The sequence below is a fragment of the Agrilus planipennis genome, unplaced genomic scaffold, assembly GCF_000699045.2.
Source record: "Agrilus planipennis isolate EAB-ADULT unplaced genomic scaffold, Apla_2.0 scaffold2, whole genome shotgun sequence".
NCBI lineage: Eukaryota > Metazoa > Arthropoda > Insecta > Coleoptera > Buprestidae > Agrilus > Agrilus planipennis.
This window is the reverse complement of record NW_020442464.1, coordinates 147893-172086: the sequence shown is the minus strand read 5'-3', so window position 1 is coordinate 172086 and position 24194 is coordinate 147893. Positions and strand designations below refer to the sequence as shown.

The window sequence follows — 24194 nt, the reverse complement described above, 5'->3', positions numbered from 1 at the left end:
TATATAGCTCAAAGAGAAAAACAGGAAATTGAATTTTTTTTGATCCGACTCGTTAATTTTAGATAGATTGAGTCGTGGTTTAAGATAAAAGGATATATGTTCTTGAATTATACGGTTTAAAGCTCAATTCGTGGTCGGAAATTGATAAATACTGTTCCGCTTTTAATTAAATTTAATTTAATTAAATAACGTCTTCAAATAATTGTAATTTTTCAATTAGGGGGTACAATTTTTCATTGATAATTTTTTTTCAAAAAGCGATATATCTCATTTTATTTTTTTTTGGGCTCTGACAAACATTAATAAAAAAATAAAGCAAAAACAGGAACGATTGAAGGTTATGCTTCGAATGTTGATAATATGTACATTATACTTCTTCTAAAACTCCTAATTAATGGTGGTTCAACAATGCGTTAATGAACAATAGTTCAAGTTGGAATTTATCGATAACAGTTTAACCTGAAGTTTGGACGATAAGGGATTTGAAAGAATAGTGCATTTGCAAGGTGTTTTCATAATGAAATATTTATAACCAATGTATTACAAACTATACAGGGTGTCAAATGAGCCCATACTTTTTATAAAAATGGCTACCAATCTTGAATGGCGCATAAAACGTAGGTCAGGTAATATTTTAGTGAAATATTCACTATAATGTCATAGTTAAATTGTATGTTTACATATGTATACTGGAAAATTGACTTACGTATCCTTACTTTTACAACTCAAAACGCTCAACATGTGAGACATATTCATGTAAGGTATAACCAAATCCATTGACAAAGAAATTATTGTAGTAAAAAGTTGTGGTAAGGCACTAAATACATAAGGATTATCATCCGCCATTTTGGGTCTTGGCAATAGAAAATAGATATATACTAGTAGGTTGTCCCGACTATCTATCTCAAGAGATCAAGAAAAAAAACAAATGTTATTATTTAATTGAGACACTTCCATATCCAACTGTACCTACTGATAGATACTTGCTGCAGTTATTTCCATTGCTTGGGTCCAAAATGGCGGATCATGATAATACCAATGTTTTTAGTGCTCTAGTTATGGAAGGGAAAGGGTAAGGGCACCTTTGGAAAAATAGCACAACATTTAGACTAGGTAATTAGAAATGGCATTTTAATGGACCGATATGTTGAACTGAAATTGGTTTATATTTATATTTTAATAGTAAATTATTTATTATTTTAAATTAAGACATTTACACTGACAATGAAAAAATTAAATTGGAATTTTTTAAGCTTTTTTCAGTACTAACAATGAAACGACCATCTTGTATGAAATTGTACATGGAAATGGCAGTATTTCATATCTATGCAAGCTTGATTATTCAAGTTATTTTACAATCAATGTGTTTAAACTGACAACCAAACTTTATAGTTGTTATAAATAATGATTATGGTACTTTGAAGGTTTGTATTAAAATTTTAGGATATATTAAGAATTTAATAGTTCATATATTGCATTCTCTGAACGTTGTGATACAGTTTTTATTTAAATAAATAAGATTTTTTTTTTCGGGGATATTCTTTGTCAGTCCAATCGCAAATTTCAATAGTAATGTTTAATTTTTTTAATAGTGTAATACACACAACACGACACAGAAAATGAACAATACACACTATGGAAAGTCGAGATACAATTGAAAAGATATTATTTTAATTTAATATGGCAACAGTCAATATTATATATCGTTAGAATATCGTAATGATTCCTTTCACTCGTGCTCACTTAATTGTAGTTACTATTTCATTTTTCTGTTAAGTTTCTTTCGGATGAAGTGATAATAAAACAGCTTTAAAACAAAATAGTAGTGACTTAAATAGATGTAAACGCTGCTTTTACATTTAAGTACTGCATTTACATTTAAGTATCAGATTAAAAGCTGATTAACTTAACGATTATCTCCTATTTCCTAAGTGAACCGTTAAACGAAAAACACCACAGTTACCTCATCAGTAGCCACCGAAACAGCAGGCAGCACAGTACTAATACTGATAAACGGGGGTTGTAGAAGAGTCGACTGCCCGCAGCTGAAAAGAGAAAATAAAGAAAATTACAAAAGTATTTCAAAGACAGAAAAAAGGAAATTGCTTTAAGATTAAATTATTGTTGAATTCACCGTTGTACCAATTTTGCGAACGAAAAGAAATTAATTTTTGTTGAAGTGAGGACTTTTATTCCGCAGAAAAATTTGTTATTATAAAACCCTAGGTTGGATAAAAATCAATTCATAGAAACTAAATTTCGCGTGTAGTCGAAATTTGACTAATTTATTTTACTGAGAAGCGAATTCTAGGTACATAAAGAATATATCAGAATCATGACTTTTTATTATGTCAGTTTGTGTTGAGTTTTCTAGTAATTTAATCTTCCCATAAACAACTTAAGAGAATTAGAGATAAGAGCATAAACTAAGAGTCTCAAGAGACCGTGTGAAAAGTGTCGCTCGAACAGGATAGGAAATGCAAGAGTCGTTGCGCGGTGAGCGATTGCGCATCTCAAACAGGACCGTCAATTACTTTGTTTCATAGGTTCATGAGATTCTCAACTGCCTCTACGTTGCGCTGCTTGTTGCTAGCGTCAAATCGGATGCGCACTGTTTTATCGCGCAGGAGCTCCCCGAGTACATCTTGCGACACTGTTAATAATACGGTTCGCGTTGTATACTACGCATGTTGTGCTTGGTTGAAACTTATTACAGTGGCTGTTCTAACGCTCCACAAGTGGACTAGTTGACGATGAACCAACCAGACCTATCAAGGTACGATTGTTGCTTGTTTTAATTTGATATATTACTTTATGTTAACTTATTTTTATCAAAAACATGACTATAGTTTCTTAGCGAAATTAAGAAACGTCAGGCGTACGTATAGGTACTCATTGACTTTAATAAAATTCGTGCTCTTCCGCCAATTTCATTTTTCACGGTGGGGCGTGACGCTAAAAATTATTCCCTGGTAAAATAAAAATGAGTAGGAAACAGGACGGACTGTTAACATATTACTAACTTTAGCGGGTTACGGTAGGAGTGTAGATGTGAACATGCATCACGGGGTGCAGCAAAGTCTACTGAAAAATTGACAAGAACATCCCTAACTGGAAACAAGCCAGAAGTATTCATAAATAAATTTCGTGCAAAGCTCGAGGAATTTCCTTCTGACTGCCGTCTCGGCTTCTGGTGAACCTTGGCCACAACTAACCAAGATTATCACATGAAATTTATTGCCAACGCGCTGGCCACGTGAAAATTCAAATGTTTCAACTACAAAGGAAAACTTGAAATTATTCACTGACCTAGAAAAAGATTCCGGGAGATCATATAAACTCCAGAAATCATTTCTTTGATATAAAAGTATTGTAGATACCAGGATAGATTGGGATTGTAGTATTTGAAAAGGTAACTTAATAGCACTAGCAGACGAAGTTAATTAGAAACTCAATTTTAGTCGAAAACTAACAGCTTTACATTTTTTGTACCTCCTTGGCAGTTTCAGTATTCTACAAAAAGTCACTTCTAACGCCATTACGTTTTGACTGACGCATAATTTTTTTGCTCTCACTGACGGTAACTCACAATATGTTTTTTATAATTCAAGTTATTATTCAATGTAATTATTCAACTTGATCTTATGAAATTCAAAATGCCTTGTTTCCATTTTTATATAAAAATGACAGATACTATGCAAACTACAGTGTCTACGAAATATTGCAGATGCTACAAAATGTTATACAACCCTAGACAAAAATTTTCAGTCTCTCTCCAGTTTCTCAGTCTTTCAGTGTCTCTGAGAGCGTTTCTAACAGTCTTTCACAGTCTCTCAGTTATTGCCTAGGTGATTTTATGGATCTCTCACAGTCTCTGTATGAGAGACTCGAACGATAAAATTGTTGAGAAATTGTTGCGATGACTGAATGAATAAAACAGAAAAATTGAGAGACTCGAGTCTCTCGTAGAAAGACTGAGATCTCTGAAATATGTTGAACTTTAACCATGTCTATCGAGACACCACTTATTGAGAGGTTCAAGTCTCTCGTTCAGAGACTGGATACGAAATGACGATCTCTCTATGAGCGACTCGAGTCTCTCGTTCAGAGACGCTAAACAGTTTTTTTGACAGTCTCTCTCAGCGACACTCGATGAGAGACAGAGACTTGAGTTTCGCTTTCAGAGACTGTAAGAGACTGAACATTTTTATCTAGGGAAACTAGTAGAAGACATCCTTCAACCTTTCTCTAATTATCCGAATTGAAATTAGTACACATTAGTGAACAGGTTATCATATTTAATGATGTACTTTCGCAAAGATAATGCAACAACGTTTTATTTCTTGAGAGGTTTTCAAGCATTGACGATTAAAGCTGTGAGAATGTTTTTAGAATATCGGCTGTAAATTCAACTACACGAGAGTCTTTTTTATGTTGTTTCTAAAAATAGGCGGTTTAATGGAAAATAAACACTGTAAAGTAATCCTAAATGGAACGAAAGGCAGAAAAATTGAACAAACGTCTTATTAAACGTCTGTTTATAAGGATAATAATAAGAAAAAAGTAATTAGTACCTATATACAGTGAGTTTTCTATAACAAAGTTATACGAATGCTACTTATATAGAATCACTTTTTTCTTCTAAGTAAGTTTTCTTTTGAATTTAAAACTTATTAGTTTATGAGATAATAAATTTTTTATGATTCTGGCTTTATTGCTTCTTCCACTTCTCATTAATCCTGGATCAAGTCAAACTCATTTAAAAACGAGAACCCTTGCAAGAAGTTGAAAGTTCTACAAATTTTTATTACGAGTTTAGTAACTGTGATAGCAATTTTAAACAAAAGTGTAAAGCATAATGCAAATTCTTATTTTTAATGAAATTACTTGCTAAGAGAGGAAAACAAATCAATTAAACAACAAATAAGAAGAAAAGTNCAAATTGTACATATACGAAAAATAGAAGACATATTAGAGGCAGAAACAGGAGTCAAGAGGGGTAGAGGCAGACCTAAATTAGATTACTGTTCGCAAATAGTTAAGGATATGGGTTGCTCTACTTTTAGAGAAATGCGAAGTTTAGCTCAGGATAGGAAGGAGTGGAGGTGCGTGTCCAACCAGTCTTAGGACTGACGACTTTATAATGATGATGATGATAGATTGAAAGACAAATTCTTAAAAGTAAGGATATATTTCTAGATATACATTAATATTATATGTATCATGTATTAGCTACATATTTTCCTGCCTATCAAATAATTGAAAAATATATTCCGTACTGTCAGGAAGAATGTACTTGTATGTAAATCACTGTGAACGAGAAACATTGCATGTGAACCACGGTTAGACAAACGGAAATTACAATTTCAAATTGTTACCGCAATTTAAAGGATATTGAAGAGCTTTAGGAAAATGTCCAAAATTAGAAACTAAATTTAGTTTTCTTCCTGTTTTCGATGTTCTCCTTTGAACTACTTACATTGCTTACAATCGATTTATTCTGCGGTAAGGTTTTTTGCTTTATGCTAAATTTAGACACGTCGGGAGGTACCTTTTGAAAATTTAAATACCATTGAACCCTATAGGTGAAGGTATAGGTACATTGCCCTTAATATAATCGTTTATTAATTTTTATGTGACAGGAGTTTTTAAATTTTAAATAAACTTGCGTTTCTTTTAAGTGGAAAGAAAAGTGTTTGTCAAACTGCGATAAATTTGGGTGACGTCACAGTAGCAACGGGGTAAATTTCAGATAAAGCCCTAAAACAGAAAAATAAATAAGGACAAAATTACTTTCAACTACGTAAATAGTTGAGGTTTGGTATACTGGACTGTCACTAACTATTCTAGTCATTAAACATACAGAATTTTCTAACCCGCCATACTACAATCCGTCAAGAAGAACTACATTCATACCATACCTTTTGCCTACGCTAGCGCCATTTTGGAGGGTTGTTGTACTGTTATTTACTGCTTATAGCTGGACCCTTTTTCAATATTCCTCGCATATGAGATAGTTCTCCTTGCCTCTAGAGCAGTACGCATCGTATTTAACACAACCAAGTTAATTTTGTTTACTTTTTGTGATTAACAACTGACGATACCGAAACTGATAAGCAGTCTTACGTTTTCTATCATTTTTTTTTTATTTATGACGTTTTTTTTATTCTTTCGAATCGAGGTAAGTCCTACCTCTAGTCTTTTTGCGTAATATAAGCACAAAATGCATATTTGAATTGAAAGTAAATCGATCAAATTTCGACAACACACGAAGGTAATTGAAGTAATCGATGAATGTTCTAAAATAAGGAATCAATGAATAGATAGTTTTTCTCACATAATTCGCGTTCATGAAAGGAGCTGGTAAATATTTTTGGGATTCCTAATTTTTTTCCTGGAAAAGTAGATTCCATTTATTACGACCTTAGTTATAGCCACCATTTTGCTATAGCGACGTTAAATCTAAGTCCCTTGAATTTAAAACATACTTTAGTATTAAATTCGGATGTAACGACGAGTTCGGGTGTAGCGACAGTTTTTTAATGAATCGTTTGTAACAAGTCCCTAGTAATCCCATGCAGATAAAGCGACCGCCAAAGGCACAAAGAGCTTTCTTATCTTTCGATTACATCCACACAGAGTCAGCAAGTGTGGTGACCTTTACCGTTTGTTTATAGATATTAACCATGTAGATAGATAAGCGTATACGTTAAAATAGTTCAGTTACAAAGTAATATTGTAAGTAGCAACTGTGTTTAGTAAAATTTTGAATAAGTATAACTCCTAGATACACATTTACTAATTGAAAAATTGTGAAAACTATACATGAGTATCTGTATCTCTTTGCGTCTGCCTGTAACAACTTCCGGATGTAACGATGCAATTACAGTGGTCCCTTTGTCGTCGTTATAACCGAAATCCACTGTAGATAAAAAACTAAAAATGCCAACACTTACGTATACAATAAATTTATTCTAATCCTCGCTTTTTTAAATTATCTGATGCATGCTTAAATACAATCTGAGTAAAAGTATAAGATGATTAATAAAAATATATTGCAAACAGTTAAATCATTTTGCGACGAGGCGTATTTGATAAAACGAATGCTTTCTGTTTCGTTCGATCGATCTTTCGATTGTGAACGGTTCTTTTCCTTGAGCATACTGTCTGTCGGGATAAATATTAGCGGTAGCAAATAGATCTGAAAAATCTGGCTAAATCTCGTCGAGGGAAAAGGAAGAAAGCGCGCACAAGCTTCAGGCACAAACGAAATCATCTCGCTACTGGCAATCGGAATAAGAGAGTAAGAAGCAGTTTCTTGTTACGTTGATAGGGCGATATCCCTTCGGATTTGGCTCCAGAGACCGGGAGATGTGCTGAGACGTCGCCGTGTTGAAGCCTAACCGAGCACATGTCAAGATGATATTCAAGTGAGCATCTCTTTTAAAGGGACAAAATATTACAATTCAGCTCACGGAACATGGGGAGGTTTGGCAGTGCCGTCGCATTCCCTAGGGAAAAGTAGCCGCTATCTTCTACTGCGACAAAACGTTTCAACGATCGGACGCCTTCCTTCTCATTATTCTCACTAACATTGTCATCCCACGAGTTTTGATGTTTTCACGTTGTTCAAAAGTCGAATAAAACTTTAAATCGTTAAATAAAATTGCAACTTCAGTGAATTATGATTTAAAAAATTTATTTCTTTAACGTACAAATGTTTAAAAGTGTTCTGCTAGTAGTAAAAATAATTAATCAATTAGAAGACAGTCCTTTTTGTTGTAAAACATAGATTCCAAAATCGGTTCTAAACCAGTACCTACCATTATCTTTTAAAAGATAAAAATAATGCGTTGTTTTAAGTTAATTTTGTAATTCCGTAATGTATATAACATACATTTTTATAAATATACCTACCATACATTGGTTAATAAATTGGAAATCAAAGATGAAAAAAAAAAACGATACAGACAATAATAACCAAGAGCGACAGAAAATCTCTAAGTGAAACTGGTTACCCAAAGAAATCGATGTTTAAGATTGAAGAGGTTGGCCACCTGACAACTATGTTTCTATAAAATAATTCGAAGTGGTCTGTATTAGCATACGTAATCCTAAAATGTAGGATCCTGCTACAGATGGCGTTTACTGCGCCATTTGTAGTATTTTCTAAAACTGTGTTTCTATTAATTATGAGTCAACTGACTGTATCCAATAAGAGCTAGAACACTACAGTAAAAGCCCTTTATTCACGGGGCATACGTTCCATAAAAATATGCCGCGAATACAAAAACAGTGGATATCGAATGGTAATTAGTATGGAATCATAAGGGATATGTTCTAAGGTTCCAAAATAAAACCAATATGTATCAGAATAAAATAAATTTATTGAGAAATTCGCAATTAAAATTAATCGTTATAATCATCTTAGGCAAGGGTTTAAAAAATTTAGTGATTTTTTCTTGTTTTGAATTAGTCAATTCGGTTACATCTTTTATAAAAATCAGCTCGGCACGAGCCAACAGATGCAGATATGTTGAAAAATAACACCGAATCCTTTTCTGTTTATTCGGTAACATCTAAAAGGGATTTAGTAGTACATGCGCATTAGAGTAAAAACATGCTTATCGGTTCTAGATATCATGAGTTTAATGTTTGGAACAGAGGTTTGAAATTTTGTTGTAAGATGGACAAAGCTTTATTCTAAAGCTTGTCGAAGGCCATTTTTTAATTTATTAATTTCTGTTGAATATACGTGTCCTACAAGAAGCATCAACTTTAAGCAGTTGTAAAAGCTTTGAATGACCATATTATTGAAAACCACAAAGGTATCGAGTTAGTGTGAACCTTTGTCTATTACAATACAAAAAATCGGATATTTATCTCGTAGCGTTAAATCACAATGTTTAGAACAGAAACTCATGTTTTCGGAAAAATTTACACTAGGTACTAGCGGTCTATTGCGGTCAATCCCCTTAATAAATGACACCGAATCCTTTTCTGTTTGCCGATTGCATCCGCGAATACAGGAACTGGGTTGCAATTTTTTCACCCGCGAATAATAAAAACCCGAATAAGGAAACCGTGAATAAGGAACTTTTACTGTATTCACAGTTGGAATGGAAAGGTAGAATAGTCAGATGACGGAATACTTAAGTAATATTGATTATAATCACGCCGACTTATCCCAATAGAAAAATAAACCATGAAATTTACTCTAGAAAAATGCGAAGTAACGAGTAGTGCAGAAAAACCTGAATCTTGATCCGTTTCTATTAATTTGGTATACGTACGTACGTAGGGTGTGCCGTCACTTCGGCTGGCCAAAAATATACTTCTATTAATGTGAGGGTTGTATGAGGATAAGAAGGAAGTGGGATATAATATAATACGATAATGAAATACTTGAGGTTAGGACATAGAACTCTCAACACTCCCAAACGAAGATGATGAAGAGATCTTGTACTAAGTCATACTGTACTAGGCGGTAATAGAAAAGGAAAACATAGTTTTATGGGGTTCGCTATTTTGTGGATAGTCCTGGGCACCAACCCCAAAAGCCCAATATGGTTTATAATGTTAGAAAATACGTTTTCAAGTAGGTTTAAGTCCCTGGTACACTAGGTTTCAGTAGCGAAGCGAAACAAGATCCACTTGCAAATTGACTGTCAAGTTGATGTGTTAAACGGGTCGGGCCGAAATGGTTCCTGCTTTGCTTATTTTTATCAGCATAAAAAAGAAGAACGTAATGCAAGGAACGGAATTTATTTTGCTTTGAATGTGCCGTCGAGGGGGGAATGTAGAAGGCCGGCAGTTTCTGTTTATAGCTAAAGTTTTATGGTTCCAGTAACAAAGGGCTCTGTTCGTTACCAGAGCAAATTTTTCTTTTTTCTTTAGCGAAAGCTTCTCCCGAACAAAAAGGGCCTGTTTACGAGGCAGCGTATTGAAGTAAATAAGGACAGAATGGGTGTTTTAACCGAAAAGTTTTCAAATTTAATGAAAGGACACGTTTAAACTCTAATAAAATGAAACCTTTGAAGCTGAATTGCGGCCAGTGAACGGAACTTTGACCAGAGTGCGAGAAATCTAATGTGTTATGGCTAGGAAACTATTCAGGCAACTACCAACAACTTCTCTGTGCCCAATCGGTCAACGTCCCGGAGATTCTCACGATTGTGGTCGTTATTATGCTGTAAGGATGAACTCCTGCATTCATCAACTAACTACTTCTAAGTAAGCTGGTTTCCAACTTCCAATGAAATATTAACCATTCGCTAAAGTCACTCTACCGTTTAACTCAATAAACTCGCCCTTATTTTGCACAATGAAACTATTATTTGAATATTGAACGTTAACATATTCTCCTCTTGAACTGACATTAAGGTGAATATTCATGAAAATCTCAAACACTATAATTTAAAAACATCTATGAGTAAATAGAGAATAGTAATCGACCCTGCATGACGTCATACCAACATCGTGCGACCAGTAGAGACTTTAGCTGAGGATGTCACTTTGGGTGTCGAAATGTGTTTTAGGTTGAAATTTTGGGTTTTAAGTATTTATTTAATTACGCTCCACAGCACTTAATTATATTTTGCCAGGTATAATATATTTTTAACTGTCCTAATAAAGTAGGATGAAATTTTAAAAAACCGTAATCCTCCAGAAATTAAGTCGATTGCCTTTACGGTTTTGCATGCCTCTTTTTCGTGACTCTCGAAAAACTTCTCTACGGCAGTCACAGCTGTGTCGACATTAAAATTTAGTTCCACGAATATACTCTTTTAATATTGGGAATTAGTAAAAATCACTGGGGACTAAGTTAGGAGAATATGGAGGGCGGGTGGTCAAGGAAATTGAAGCCGATACAGCGGATTGCGTTGGCTGCAACTTCCGATCGATGAGAAAGAGCGTTATCGTGAAAGAAAAGCTAAAAGTTTTAGGATGCTTCATTCACACCAACCACTAATGCTGGTGGGCGGGCAATCCCTCCGGACTATGCCGGATGGTAGGGCGGAAGGCCCTCTTCAGCCTTCTTTTAGGAATCGTAGGAATAGGTGGTAGGTTGTTCAGGTGAGAAAGATGAGGTGGACGAAATGAAGACAGAAGAGAATGGAAGATCTGTGGAATATTACTGCCCCAACATTCGCCTAAATGATCCAAGGAAACCACAGAAAAACTTGGACCAAGGCAGACGGACCCGGAATCGAACCAGCGTCCTTCCGAATGCTAAGCAATGGACTAAACCTCTAGGTCATACCGCTCGGTGTTATCGTAAAGAAACTTTAATTGCTTTATGCACTTTCGGAATTAAACTATAGTATGGTAATCGTTTGACCTATTAATATGTAATTAATACAAAGGATTCCTTCACTACCTCAGAACACTGAGACCAAAACCTTGCCAGCGGTAGGAGCAACTCGAAATTTCTTTATGTATGGAGAGGATAGTCACTTCCAAGACATGCTTTGTCTCATAATTTTAGAATCGAAATGGTGGACCAACGTTTCATATATGGTGACAGGACGATGGTAAAATTTATCCGGAACTCACTGCAGCAAACTTTTCTAAACCTCAATAGATCAATTAAAATCGATTGAACGCTACCAAATGATATCTTTAGGATCTCAGCTAAACGTTTTATATTCTTCTGTCTTCCAAAACCAGATTCTCAATCTTTTTGATATTTTCTTCCGTAATGAAGGTTGAAAGGCGGCCAGAACACGGGTAATCTTTACAGCTTAATATACCTCTTTTAAATTCCACCACCCAGTATGCGTCATCCCCTAATGAATGAATGTCCAAAATAATTTTCTTCGTGGACTTTTGTTTTAGATAGAAATACATTATCACCGCACGTAACTCACTTTTTTCCATAACTTTGGGTTTTTACAAACTCGTTATAGAAAATAATTTATTGCATGAACGAACTGATAAAATCAAATGACACTTGGCATAGATATTGTGTGATTGAGACCCTTTAAACTTATCCACATATACTGGGGGAGTTCTTTAACTGCACCATACATTCCCCTCTTTGTACCACGAATAGGCTAGAACCCTATATGGGGGACCTTAGTGATTGTATGTGTTTAGTGCTATTAACTAAATTAGTTTTTTCAAAACATTTCAAATAAAGGTAGATTTAGCGTTGATATGATTAAGTACATTTGAAGGTTTATAATTGTAGGTATTTTAAATGATATTCAGCTATTATTAATTNGTAATCCTAAAATGTAGCATCGTACTACAGATGGCGCTCACCACGACATTTGTAGTATTTTCTAAAACGCGCTGTTAAGACAGCAGGTAAAGGTTGGTCTGTGTTCTGTCGGAGCTGCCTACGACGCGCTGATGAGATCCAAAAAGATCGAAATCGCGATCCGCGTCTGGCAGTTTCGACAGAATACAGACCACTTCGAATTATTATTAATTTTACTCGAAATGTTCAGGTTTTTTAAATCCAACACATTTTACAAGTTTATATGTTTTATTATGTTTAGACAGTCTATTCAAATTCTTTTCGTCTCTGTTTGGTCAAGTTTTATCACTCTTTCAGAAATATATATTGTTTGGCCAGAGGAATGGAGACAATTCATAATATTGCAATTGGGGTTTTCTGATCATCTAATTGTAGCAATCTCATTGTCAACCCTTTGTTGTATTCTTAGAACTTGTTGGCTGTTGATAATTGCTCTCTACACCCTTTCGTCTATGACGACATTCAGAAATCTTCTACTATTTTCCACCACCATACAATATATCAATTATGCTCAATCCCTTGTTATTTGTTGGTTGTAGGTAAATTTTAAACAGTTAGTATGTGATATTAAAAACATCAAATTAAATTCGTTACTAGTTTTACTTGAAAACATTCTATTAGAACGGAAGTTAAAGAACGCAATTTCCGAGTGGTCTCTAGATAATTTTTTAACTCACGAGTGTACAGCATGTATATATACATTTTATAGTGAGTGTTTTATAAGCAAGGTGGTTAGCTCATTCTGGATTTGCTTTTAGGTAGATGGGATAAATGGGAGCCGTGAGGATACCTAATCTATTTAAAATTTTTGATACCCACGTGATTGGGTATTGTTCGAATATGTATTTACTTTTTTATAAGCAAAAATGAGTTCTTTTCATTCGCTCTCAGTTAGATAATGATAATGAAGAAAATAAAGGGAACGCAGAATACCGTCAACGAAAACGAGAAAACGGAAACTTGATGGGGCCCTTTTTCAATCAAAAAGAAAAAGCAAATTTAAAATGAAACAAGAAGAAAATGTGTAGCTAAAACGATACGATCTGAAACTTGGTTTCGTCTTTATTGTCACAAATTGAACTCGGGGTGTAGGAACTGAGCTGAGCCGTTCAATTTCTTCTCGCCTGAGGAAGTTTTTTCACTCGGGTAGGTACGAATTTGCATGCATATCATTTCCGGCGATTTAAGCTGTCGGTATGCGAAGGCGTGGCGCTGAGCCTAGGTAGGTGTATATTTTATGTATGTACAAAGCTAAAGCTCTTTTCGGGCAAGTAACATTTTTTTTATTAAATTGCACAATTGCATTGAATATGTTACTGTCCTACTTTTATACATGTCAGAGAGTAAAGGGAAGTTATACCTAGCCGTTTGTAACATTTATTTTGTAGAATTTGTGGGTTATTTAAGAGTGTGCTTATTGATAAGTAAAATCTGGCAATATGGAGTCATTAAACTATACAAAAGTGATAGGAATAGTGGCTCGCGACATTTCCGTAAGCTGAACGAGTGGGTTGGGTTTTGCTATTGGTCAAAGAATTGCCTTTTTTGCTTCTTAATTTATATAGTTTAGTACTCTATTTAACCCACCTATTTTATAGTAGATCACGATTATAGTTTACGCGGGAATCATGGCCGGTGAGATGACTGTTATGTACTTTTATGTTCTTTTATGTTTAATGTAATAAATGTAAATACTTGTTTCGCCCTCAAAGATTGTATAAACTGTTTAAAACCCAACTACAATACATATATTTCGGATCTAAAGGTTGTGGTAGGAAAAGACAACAAACACGAAGTAAGTGTGATAATCTGAATGGCAATTCTTTTATTGTCATGTTATAATTAAATTCGTAGTGAGTATATATATGTATATATTGCGTACTCTGTTCTCCTATTGTTTCTAATATTTCTTTCATTTCTAACCTTCTCTATCCACGATATCCTCATCACCGTCCCTGTTTCGCACTCGTATAGCGTCGGGCTCCAAGCATACACCTTTAAAAATCTTTTTCGAATTTCTAAATTGACCGTTCGCGAGCATAGAAGTAAATTCCACTTATTGAAGACGACTGGACCCTACGTTATCCCCTGCTTTATATCCCTACTACTCCTTCTATCCTGACTTATTTGACTTCTTAAATACCGCAAATCAGCCACTTCTTCTAATTTTTCCTCTCCTATCTTTATATTTGCTCTTTCCCTTGCATACCAGTATTTTTGTTTTACTTTTATTTATTTTCATACCGCCTCCATTTTATTTAAAGCTATTTCTAACTCCTCCTTGTATCCCTACATTTTTAAGTATTTTCTTGTCCTATTTAACATTCTCAAAAGCTTTTTCTAAATCTACGAATCCTACGTACACGCTCACTTCTTTTTCTATCGTTTTCTCTATTATTACCCGTAAATCTAGAATGACTTCCCGAGTACTTCTTTTAAACCCAAACCGCCTTTTTTTTCCGCGGAAAATCATTTAAATAATAATAAAGATGAGTGTTTTCTCAGTGTCCCAAGTCATAATTCCCAAAAATGCAAAGAACACCTGGACCTGCGATAAATAAATTTTTATTATTATTAATAAAACGATGGTGAGACAAACGAGGCAATTATGCAGAAATGCTGTCTACATCAAATCAAATTCTCTTTGAAAGTACCGAGTCGAAACGAATAGAGTCCGAACTGCCTCGTCCACGCTAGACGTGTTCGTTCTGTCCCGTCTTGGCTCGAACGCGTTCGTGCTCAAAGGTACACGCACCTTTAAGTGTTGCAATATGTTGCAATAGTAACTCCACAATTATTGTTTCGGGTGGTTAGTGCTTTCTTATCTCTCAAGAACACTCAGTAATTAGTTAGAAAAAGAATTAATTCCGTGTTTATGAACATATACTTTTCGTGTTATTGAACGAACTTCTAGTTTTGTCAATTGTCCATTGAATCACGGATCTCTGTGGTTTGATCGATCCCATCCTGCGTTAACTGCTATCCCAAGGTAAATATATATGAATGAGGTGAACATGTATACGTAATTTTCAAAAGAAAATCAATGATTAGACGGGAAAATCCTCGCCTACCATTCCACCGGCCTATACTTTTTTGTTTTTTACATGCACACGAAATTTACCTAAACTAATTCGCTGCCCTTATGTAAATAATAATAAGTGGGGGTGTGTTTAAACTTTTGCAACAGGTAATACCATGGGAGCGGTGGATATTTAACTGCAGCGTTTTAAAATAGCTATCATTTTTTGATGGCTTATCAATGCTTTTAGGTATTATAGAAGCGGTGACCTTTCCAAATGACTTAATATTGCTCTAAATTTTACACGTTTGTACAGCAACTGGTTAGTTTATAGATAATAATTTCTTCACTCATACTTCTCAAAATTAAAATGCTTATATATAAGTAAGTAACTTGTTGCTGTTTTTATAAAAATAATTGTAATTTGTACATATAAATTTGCGTTAACTTGATGCAATTTTTGATTGGTTCCCGTTTATCTTATCCTCTATATCCAGTAATGGGTTTTACTGTATCTCGTTTTACATCAAGATTTAACATAATAAGATGGACACTATAGGGATCTGAGTGCCCGGTTTAGTCTAGTCAGCGTATTATCTGGTACTATAATTCAATCCCGTGTGGTATTAGACATGGGAGTAATTGCTTTTGGGAGCTGTTAAGCTACAATGGCTGGAATAGATATTCGTAACAGGCAGTTATATGACGTTTGTGTCCTTAATGATTCACTTCAATGAGAATTATGATCGAATAGATTGCAACGTAAACCAATATTCTTTGATATTAGTTCCGGTAATTTTATTCTAGTTTGTCGTAGAATAATCAACTCACACAATTAATCAACCTTAAACTCTTATTAGTGTTCTTCCAGAAGATATACAAATTTTTACTTAATTTGAAAAGGGAAAATTTTAAGGGAAGTCCCTTTAGAAAAATTTTAAAAGTTCTTAATAATCGAAGACAGTATCACATGATAGAGCAAGAGTATTTGTTAGAGACGAAAATAAATGTTTCAGAAAATTTTAAGCTATTACATCAATCCGAACATTATTATTTATTGTATTTTTTTACTCTCTATATATTTATAGTAGATTTAGTAAAAACCAGCGTCTAAAAACGGTGATTTTTATAATCTCCCTATTCCTTTATTTGAAAAAAAGTATTTTTAATACAATAATCACATATGCATAATGATTTGAAGGAATATCATAATATAAGTATTTGTAATCAATGAAATTTGTGTAATCTGTATATATAAAAATTAATTGCTGTTTGTTAGTCTCGCTAAAACTCGAGAACGGGTAGACCAATTTGGCTAATTTTGGTCTTGAATTATTTGTGGAAGTCCAGAGAAGGTTTAAAAGGTGAATAAATATGAAAGTTGTTAACTATCTTTCAGATTATTTTTATGTAGATTGATAAATCTGAACGCAACTATAATATTTGACATTTAACAACCAACTAATATGTCGATCCATCCTCTATGTATTATCGATTCCTTTTGTTTGTTTTAAATTTATTTTATACAAAAGTTTAGGTCTTTTATTTATCGATTGAAGCAGTACGAAGTCTGCCGTATCAACTAGTAGTAGATAAAATTTATAATTTACATTGTTTATAATATGAGTTTAATTACCTTGAACGCGGTCAGCCCTGGACTCTGCTGGTGCCACTGTTCCTCTACTTTCTAACACCGATGCTCTTAAAGGTCTCTCTCCTTCGATAGATTGTTCGTTGCTTTTCAAGTAAATTGTTGCTATGGTTGCCAAACACTTCAGTTTCATGTCGCCCTTCTTAAAATGCTTCTGCTTAACTACGAACTGAAGACCTAAAACTGATGTCTCTAGACCTTCTCGACCAGTCACTATTATGTGGGGTCCTGAAAAAGAAACCCATTGTTAATTTACAATAAAACTGCCCATTTAACTATTAAACTGGTAAAAGTTTAATGTGATATTTCTCAATAGATTTTGCGATCAATCGAAAAGGATTGGACTGCTTCATTCACCCCATTCATTTAATTGTATCCTACGATCAGCGTAATCAGTCTAACCTAAACAGTATTGGTAGTAATTGGAGGTATTTTTTTTGCATTATTCGTGTACCTCAGGCTCAATCTTTAACTTTAGGTAAACAGTGGATTGAATGTAGTATTATTATTAAAGTTGTGTTGTGTGCATCTTTTAGAAATCATAGCAAAGAACAGTTAGTATCAATTAAACGACCGGGCAAAACTGTGGTGATACGGCTCTGTGTATGAGGACAGTAAAATATGGCCAAACAATGACAAAACACAAAACACTGCACGATAGCAACATGAACAAAGACCGTAGTTATTCGTTATAGTTTATTATGCAACATTTGTGAAGATGAATGAAATGTCTTCTGCTTTGGGCGAAAATTGTCCATCATTAATGATAATAAAGCAATAGTACAAACAATTTAAAAGAGGTGATTATAGTAGATTCAGGAACTCTTGACTAAAATTTACCTTTTGAAGCCCTTTGAATATGGAAAATCACAGAATAATGGGAACATCATGACAGATGAGATGTGGCTGTACTATTATAATGTGACAATAAAATCCTAGAAGAAAGTGTGACTTTTGGAAAATGAGGATACCAAGGTGTATATCCGAAAATCTTGCTCCAATAAAAAAACACTGATGATTTCCATACGGAAATGGGGTCTAATAGAGACTAGTGCATGTACACAGGAATGTTTGCGAAAAGTTATTGATGCACTAAAGAAAAAATACGGTCACAGTCTAGACTTGACACGTGATTTCATCCAACGCAAATGGAACAACGACGATTTTCTTGATAAAATCTCATTTGAATCTTCTAGACCATCCTCCGTACAGTCCATATCTAGTACCTATCGTGTAACTTCGGTCTCTTTTCGGAGGTACAAAAACCTTTAAAAGGACGATTTTTTCCACCGATGAGGAACTATGACAGCATGGAATCAAGAGTGTGCTAATCTCCCAGAAGAAAAGTGGCGGAATTGGTTTTTGATGATTGATTAAAAAAGTGTATCGACTGTGGTGGAGAGTACTTTGATAGATTGTGAATAAATAGTATCGAGGACAAAACTTTTCGAGCTTTCCCTATATATTATTCCATAAACAGATTCAAAATTATCTTTGGATTCCACTATACATTTGAAACCGTATCTAGAGATTTCCGAAAGGTGGAGAAAGACCCGCAGTGCAATAATGGGAGGTATCTGGTATGCTTGTTAAGCAGATCCAGATATATGGATAATGAGAAAGAAAATAACCTCGAGCAAAGTAAATTTAGCGGTTTGGCTGTATCCATAGGAGATTCACCTCACGTTCGTTATAATTTTCCTGAGCTTATTCGTATTCAAAGCTGCACGAGACGAATTTCACATTTTCACCTTATGTGAATGATAAGAATCCGTAAAGAAACGGGCTGAATGCCTCCACTGCTAGATATCGAGTTAAACGACATTATGGAACTAAAGGTAAATTAGGAATGCAAATCGGTTAAATAATAACGTTGCGCCATCAAAATAGAGTGATCTAAAGCTTATAGAGCAAATAAAACCCGAATTGAAAACGTAAGTCTGCACCTCTAATGCTCTGATTACGATTATCTTTAAAATTTTACAGTATATCTCCAAAGTTCATTATGTGGCGTATGTGCCACTGGAATGCATTATCTATTTGGCAAAACAAATGAACATATGAATATCTAATTGTGTTTGTGTACAACTGATTTTTGAAAGATGCGCTTGTTCAAATCGTGGTTAAAAAATCGAAGGTATCTAGTACATATTCTAACAGGAAAAAAAAATATTTTTACAAATGGGAATTTCAAAAAAGCTTGGTGAAGCTCGTTTGTGATTGATACATCCGTCAATAACTAAACTAACAAATCACTTTTTTATTTTAATTTTCAATATTTATCGTGATGTATGGCATAATTTTTATTGTATATGGGGTGTTTAAGACTTGAGCACTGATTGCAAGACATCTACTGTATGACAAAGATAAAATAACCTATGGGATACTATTATGAGTATATATTAATAGTAGATATCCATATATTTAAATGGACCTTGTTGNCTAACATGTGGTACAATTTGGTACATATTTTGTTGTAAAATAAAATCCCACCATAAATTTTTCTCTATTATAACGACATCATCTGCGTATAATTAGTCAGCAACTATAGTAATTTACGTTGAGAAATCTTTAACTATTTAGCAAAAGGTGAGATATTAGTTTGTGGTTTCCTACAACCAAACATATTTTTTGTATCCTCTAACTAGCTTTTATTTTATTAGAATAATAACATTGCAGAAGGGGAGAATTAGAAATTTTGTTAAGCAATTTCGAAAAATGTTATTCTTTTGTTGAAATCTTCCTTGTTCATAAAAAGTTATACAAAATTCAAAAAATTAAAACTGGCAATAAAACGAACACTACAGCCGTATTTGGGAAATCCTTTAGTTAAATTGTTAGTCATAATTGTGCATTGTGAAATAATTTAAGTGTTTGGTATAATTTATGTATTATTGAAAATGTTTTTTTATTTCAAGATTTAAACGTTTGGATGGTTTATGTAATCTATCAAAAAATAATATTATTACTGACTCACCTTTCAAGAGGGATTGATCGGCGGCTTCTCCGTTTATGAACCAGTTAAGAAGGGCCGCTGGTTTAGACCTTCCGGATGTACAATTAACTTTTACGGTATCCCCAATCTGATATCTAGGTTTCCCACCCGTAATTCGGGGACCTTCTTCTGGAAGAGCTGTAAACAATTATTAAAAAATTAGTAATTATGATTAGGTATGCCTGGTATGGGAATGTTTGTCTCAATATTGATACGAAAAGAGGAGGTAAAAAATCTATATCTAAGCAGGACCAGTTTAATGCGAATTAAAGGTAAACAGCGATTTGTATAACTTCTGTCACCGTGCTCAAGACGCGTGGGGGAAAAATAAGCTTTTGATCATAAGAATGAACAAACGAAAAATATATTAAAATAAATTAATGGCAAAGAAGTGACACATGAAATAATAAAAAAAATTTAACTTGTATTATACTGATGTTTAATGTAAAAGATGGCAGTTTTTGTATTTGTAACTATTCATGTTGGAGATGAAACAGTTAGGTCATTCACCTTCAAGAAAATAAATCCAATAAATTTAATAGGAAAGTGCTGTAAATTGCTTGAGTTAATGTTCAGTTTATTTGATACAGGCAAAAGATTTTATNGTAAAAGATGGCAGTTTTTGTATTTGTAACTATTCATGTTGGAGATGAAACAGTTAGGTCATTCACCTTCAAGAAAATAAATCCAATAAATTTAATAGGAAAGTGCTGTAAATTGCTTGAGTTAATGTTCAGTTTATTTGATACAGGCAAAAGATTTTATCAACTGTTTCGGTAACTTTCATCTTCTACAAAGTCACTTTCTATTATAAGTTTCTGGAAAGTTTCCTCTATTGGGATTTCGTGAGAAAATGGTATTATTTATGTATAGGTATGTTGCTATAGGGGTTAGATTCTCAATATGAGCAGTTGGGTATATTCTTTTTTTACTGCGAAACTCATATTTTCATTAGGAACGTAAAATGTTCTTGCTTAAATGCTTTTATTACTTATCCTTTGTTGCATAAAAAGAGTTTCGAGAAAAAGTATCATTTTTCTTTACACTCTGTAATCTAAGAAATTATCTGATCTAACAGATTATAGAATGTGTAGGTGTTAGGTAACTATAGATGATTCACGACGAAAAAATTAGCACAGAGAGTGTAATTTGTCTTGAGGCATTCGAAAATACATGAAAACTTGGTCTTCGAATCGACTCAATTTGCGGCATAATTAGTGAAACTCGTTTATTTTTTCATCTATTTTATCAGCCACTTAGTGCGAAAAAGTAGTTATTCTCGTCAGAGGAACAGTTAGACATGTTAAATTGAAAACATCGAAAGAAAACACAAATTTAAGAAAAGACGAGTTGGAAAAATCACACAAACGCTCTTGATAACGACTGTTTTCATACTGGTTCGTTTCCATCTGACTATAATCCGCGCGAACAATCCGCTTTCTGATAGACAGAACCCTTATTTTTGTAGTCGCTTTTCACAAATAATGTTACATCTTAACAAAAGACTTAGGGGTAATAAATTTACCTGGAGATAGATAAGCTAAAACTCAATATTAAACATTATTATGAAATTAACTTTCTATTCTCTCTATTCTATTTGATTATCTCAAATTAAAAAGGAAAAATTGTTGCTGTCACGCCCTCGCCGAGAATTGAACCCATGTCACTGGTTTTACGTACTAGTACTCTAGCACTAAGTTACAAGAGGTGACAGCAGCAGCAACACCAACGACACGTACACCTATTCGAGAATTATTCGCACATATTTTTAAATTAAAACTGTTTTCATGTAAAAGATCAAATTTGATAGCATAAAAACCCTTGGCAGAAAAATTAAATAGGTATCTTAAGCTTAACTTCTCATCCGTCAAAAATCTTAATTAGAATTGTACAGAGGAGGATGGAAAAAAGGAAGAAGAAATAGAGGAACGCGGGAGGCCATTCTAGCTTTACGGGTAACAATAGAGAAAACGACAGAAAAAGGAAAGAGTGCGTACATAGGATTTGTAGATTTAGAGAAAGCTTTTGACAATGTTAAATGGGACAAGATGTTAAATATACTTAAAAATGTAGGGATGAATTACAAAGATAGAAGAGTGATACTTAGTTTGTATAAAGAGCAACAGGCAGTTATAGAGCTGGGGATGCAACGTAGAGAAGTAAATATTAGGAAGGGAGTCAGGCAGGGATGCACACTGTCACCGCTACTTTTTAATCTATACATCGAAGACGCCATCAACATCATTAAAGACAGTACAACTGTAGGGATAGATGTGCAAGGGCAAAAGATTAGTATGCTTAGATTTGCAGATGATATAGCAGTATTAGCATCTAGCAAGGAGGACCTAGAGATAGCTTTAAATAAAATGGAAGCGGTACTGACAGATCAGTACTGTATGAAAATAAATAAAAGTAAAACTAAAATACTGATATGCAAGGGAAGAAAAAGTAGGGAAAGAGCGAATATAAAGATAGGAGACGAAAAATTAGAAGAAGTGGCTGATTTTAGATACCTAGGAAGTCAGATAAGTGAGGATGGAAGGAGTAGTAGGGATATAAAGCAGAGGATAGCGCAGGGTCGTGTCGCCTTTAATAAAAAGAAGTCACTTCTATGCTCGCGAACGGTTAATTTAGAAATTCGAAAAAGGTTGTTAAAGGTGTATGTTTGGAGCACGGCGTTGTACGGGTGCGAAACATGGACAGTGGGAGCGGCGGAAAAGAAAAGGTTAGAAGCGTTCGAAATGTGGTGTTATAGGCGGATGATGAGGATATCGTGGGTAGAAAAGGTTAGAAATGAAGAGGTATTGGAAAGAATAGGAGAACAGAGGACTCTATGGAAGTCAATAAAAAATAGGCGAGATAGGTTGGTAGGACACCTTCTCAGGCATGAAGGTCTAGTCAGAGACATATTAGAGGCAGAAACAGGAGTTAGGAGGGGTAGAGGTAGACCTAGATTAGATTACTGTTCGCAAATAGTTAAGGATGTGGGTTGTTCTAGTTTTAGGGAAATGCGAAGTTTAGCTCAGGATTAGGTCTGACGACCGTATGATGATGATGATCTTAAGATTCATTTTAATTTTAAGATATTGACGAGTGCCGAACCAGTTCGAGCTTTAGGAAAGGTCATTGCCCTCATGTTTATGTATACCATTGAGTGGTGCGAGATGGTTCATTCTATTTCTTTTTCATGTACCTTCTTGTCCCTTAATTTTTCCGGATTACTGGCCAGATATAGTGACCGTTAAGCCATAATTTCTCTTAAATATTAATTTTTATTTCCGGAGACGCTGGTATCTGTTGCAAATACTGCAGGATGGATGACGCGGTCCTAAACCAACGCATTTGTCTAGAAGTGTGGTACTTATTTCCCAACCATCGAACACAATCAATTTCTACGTCATTTTGTCATTTTCTCATCTCAACGTCTAACCAGCAGTAACACGTTCGGAAAGCTTGTTTCGTTAGGTGTCTAGTAGAAAATTAGATATCGGGTTTCGTTAACAAAAACGGGAAACGAAAGAATATGAGCAAATGGTGCGGGAATGTGAGATGTGCGGAATTGCTTGTTTCCTAGCATTCTTTGGATCTAATACGTCACATCCGCAAGGCGAGCTCAATTTTCTTAAGTGTAATTACTAGAACAGACGGTGGGCTGTTCGCGCAAAACTGATCGCGACAAGCAGCCATTACCACCCGCCTACCCTTTCATTTCCTTGCAACACTACGCATCCTTTTTTCAACCCCAATTTCGCAGTCGCCCGCAGAGAAATTTAACGCGATCTCTCCTATTCAACTTTTTTTTTATTTTCTCTCTTTCTCCTCTGCATCATTTGCTGTCCTCTAACGACTGCCGTTACGTATAAATTTCAATTAGAAATTATTATAATGTAAATTTCGTTTCATCCTTTTTCTGTTTGCTCCACTCTGATTTATGTTGTTAATAAACAAAACAAAAATAAAAAGCGGCCTCAGTGGAACACAGATATCTGGATAATTTTTTTAAGGTTGGGTCTGCAGGAAGAGATTAATTTTTCTTATGATAGTTGAGTTCCTACGTTTTTCTGCCATTTGTTAGTTAGTTAGTAGCTTCCACTTTCACATAACAGCGTGAAATTCACAAACATAAGTTACAAGAGAATAGATTCATGAATGCATTGAGGTGAAGTTCAATAATAATTTAACAATTGTAAATTGAATTTACTACCATTTTCTAAAAGTCCAAATCTTATAACAGGTCAATTGAAAAGTCCCCGGCCTAAAATAG

General features: G+C 34.3%; 1 protein-coding gene across 1 annotated transcript in view; it reads right to left on the bottom strand.

Moving 5' to 3' along the window:
- Nucleotides 1-265: 265 nt before the first annotated feature.
- Nucleotides 266-24194, bottom strand: part of LOC108732214 — a 57982-nt gene continuing 34053 nt past the window's right edge. The window contains exons 4-6 of the mRNA XM_025980946.1: nt 19913-20068; nt 16921-17163; nt 266-2045 (exon numbers count right to left, since the gene is read on the bottom strand). Of these exons, the coding sequence (XP_025836731.1) occupies nt 1960-2045; nt 16921-17163; nt 19913-20068 (485 nt within the window). The 3' untranslated portion in view covers nt 266-1959. The remainder of the gene's footprint in view (nt 2046-16920; nt 17164-19912; nt 20069-24194) is intronic.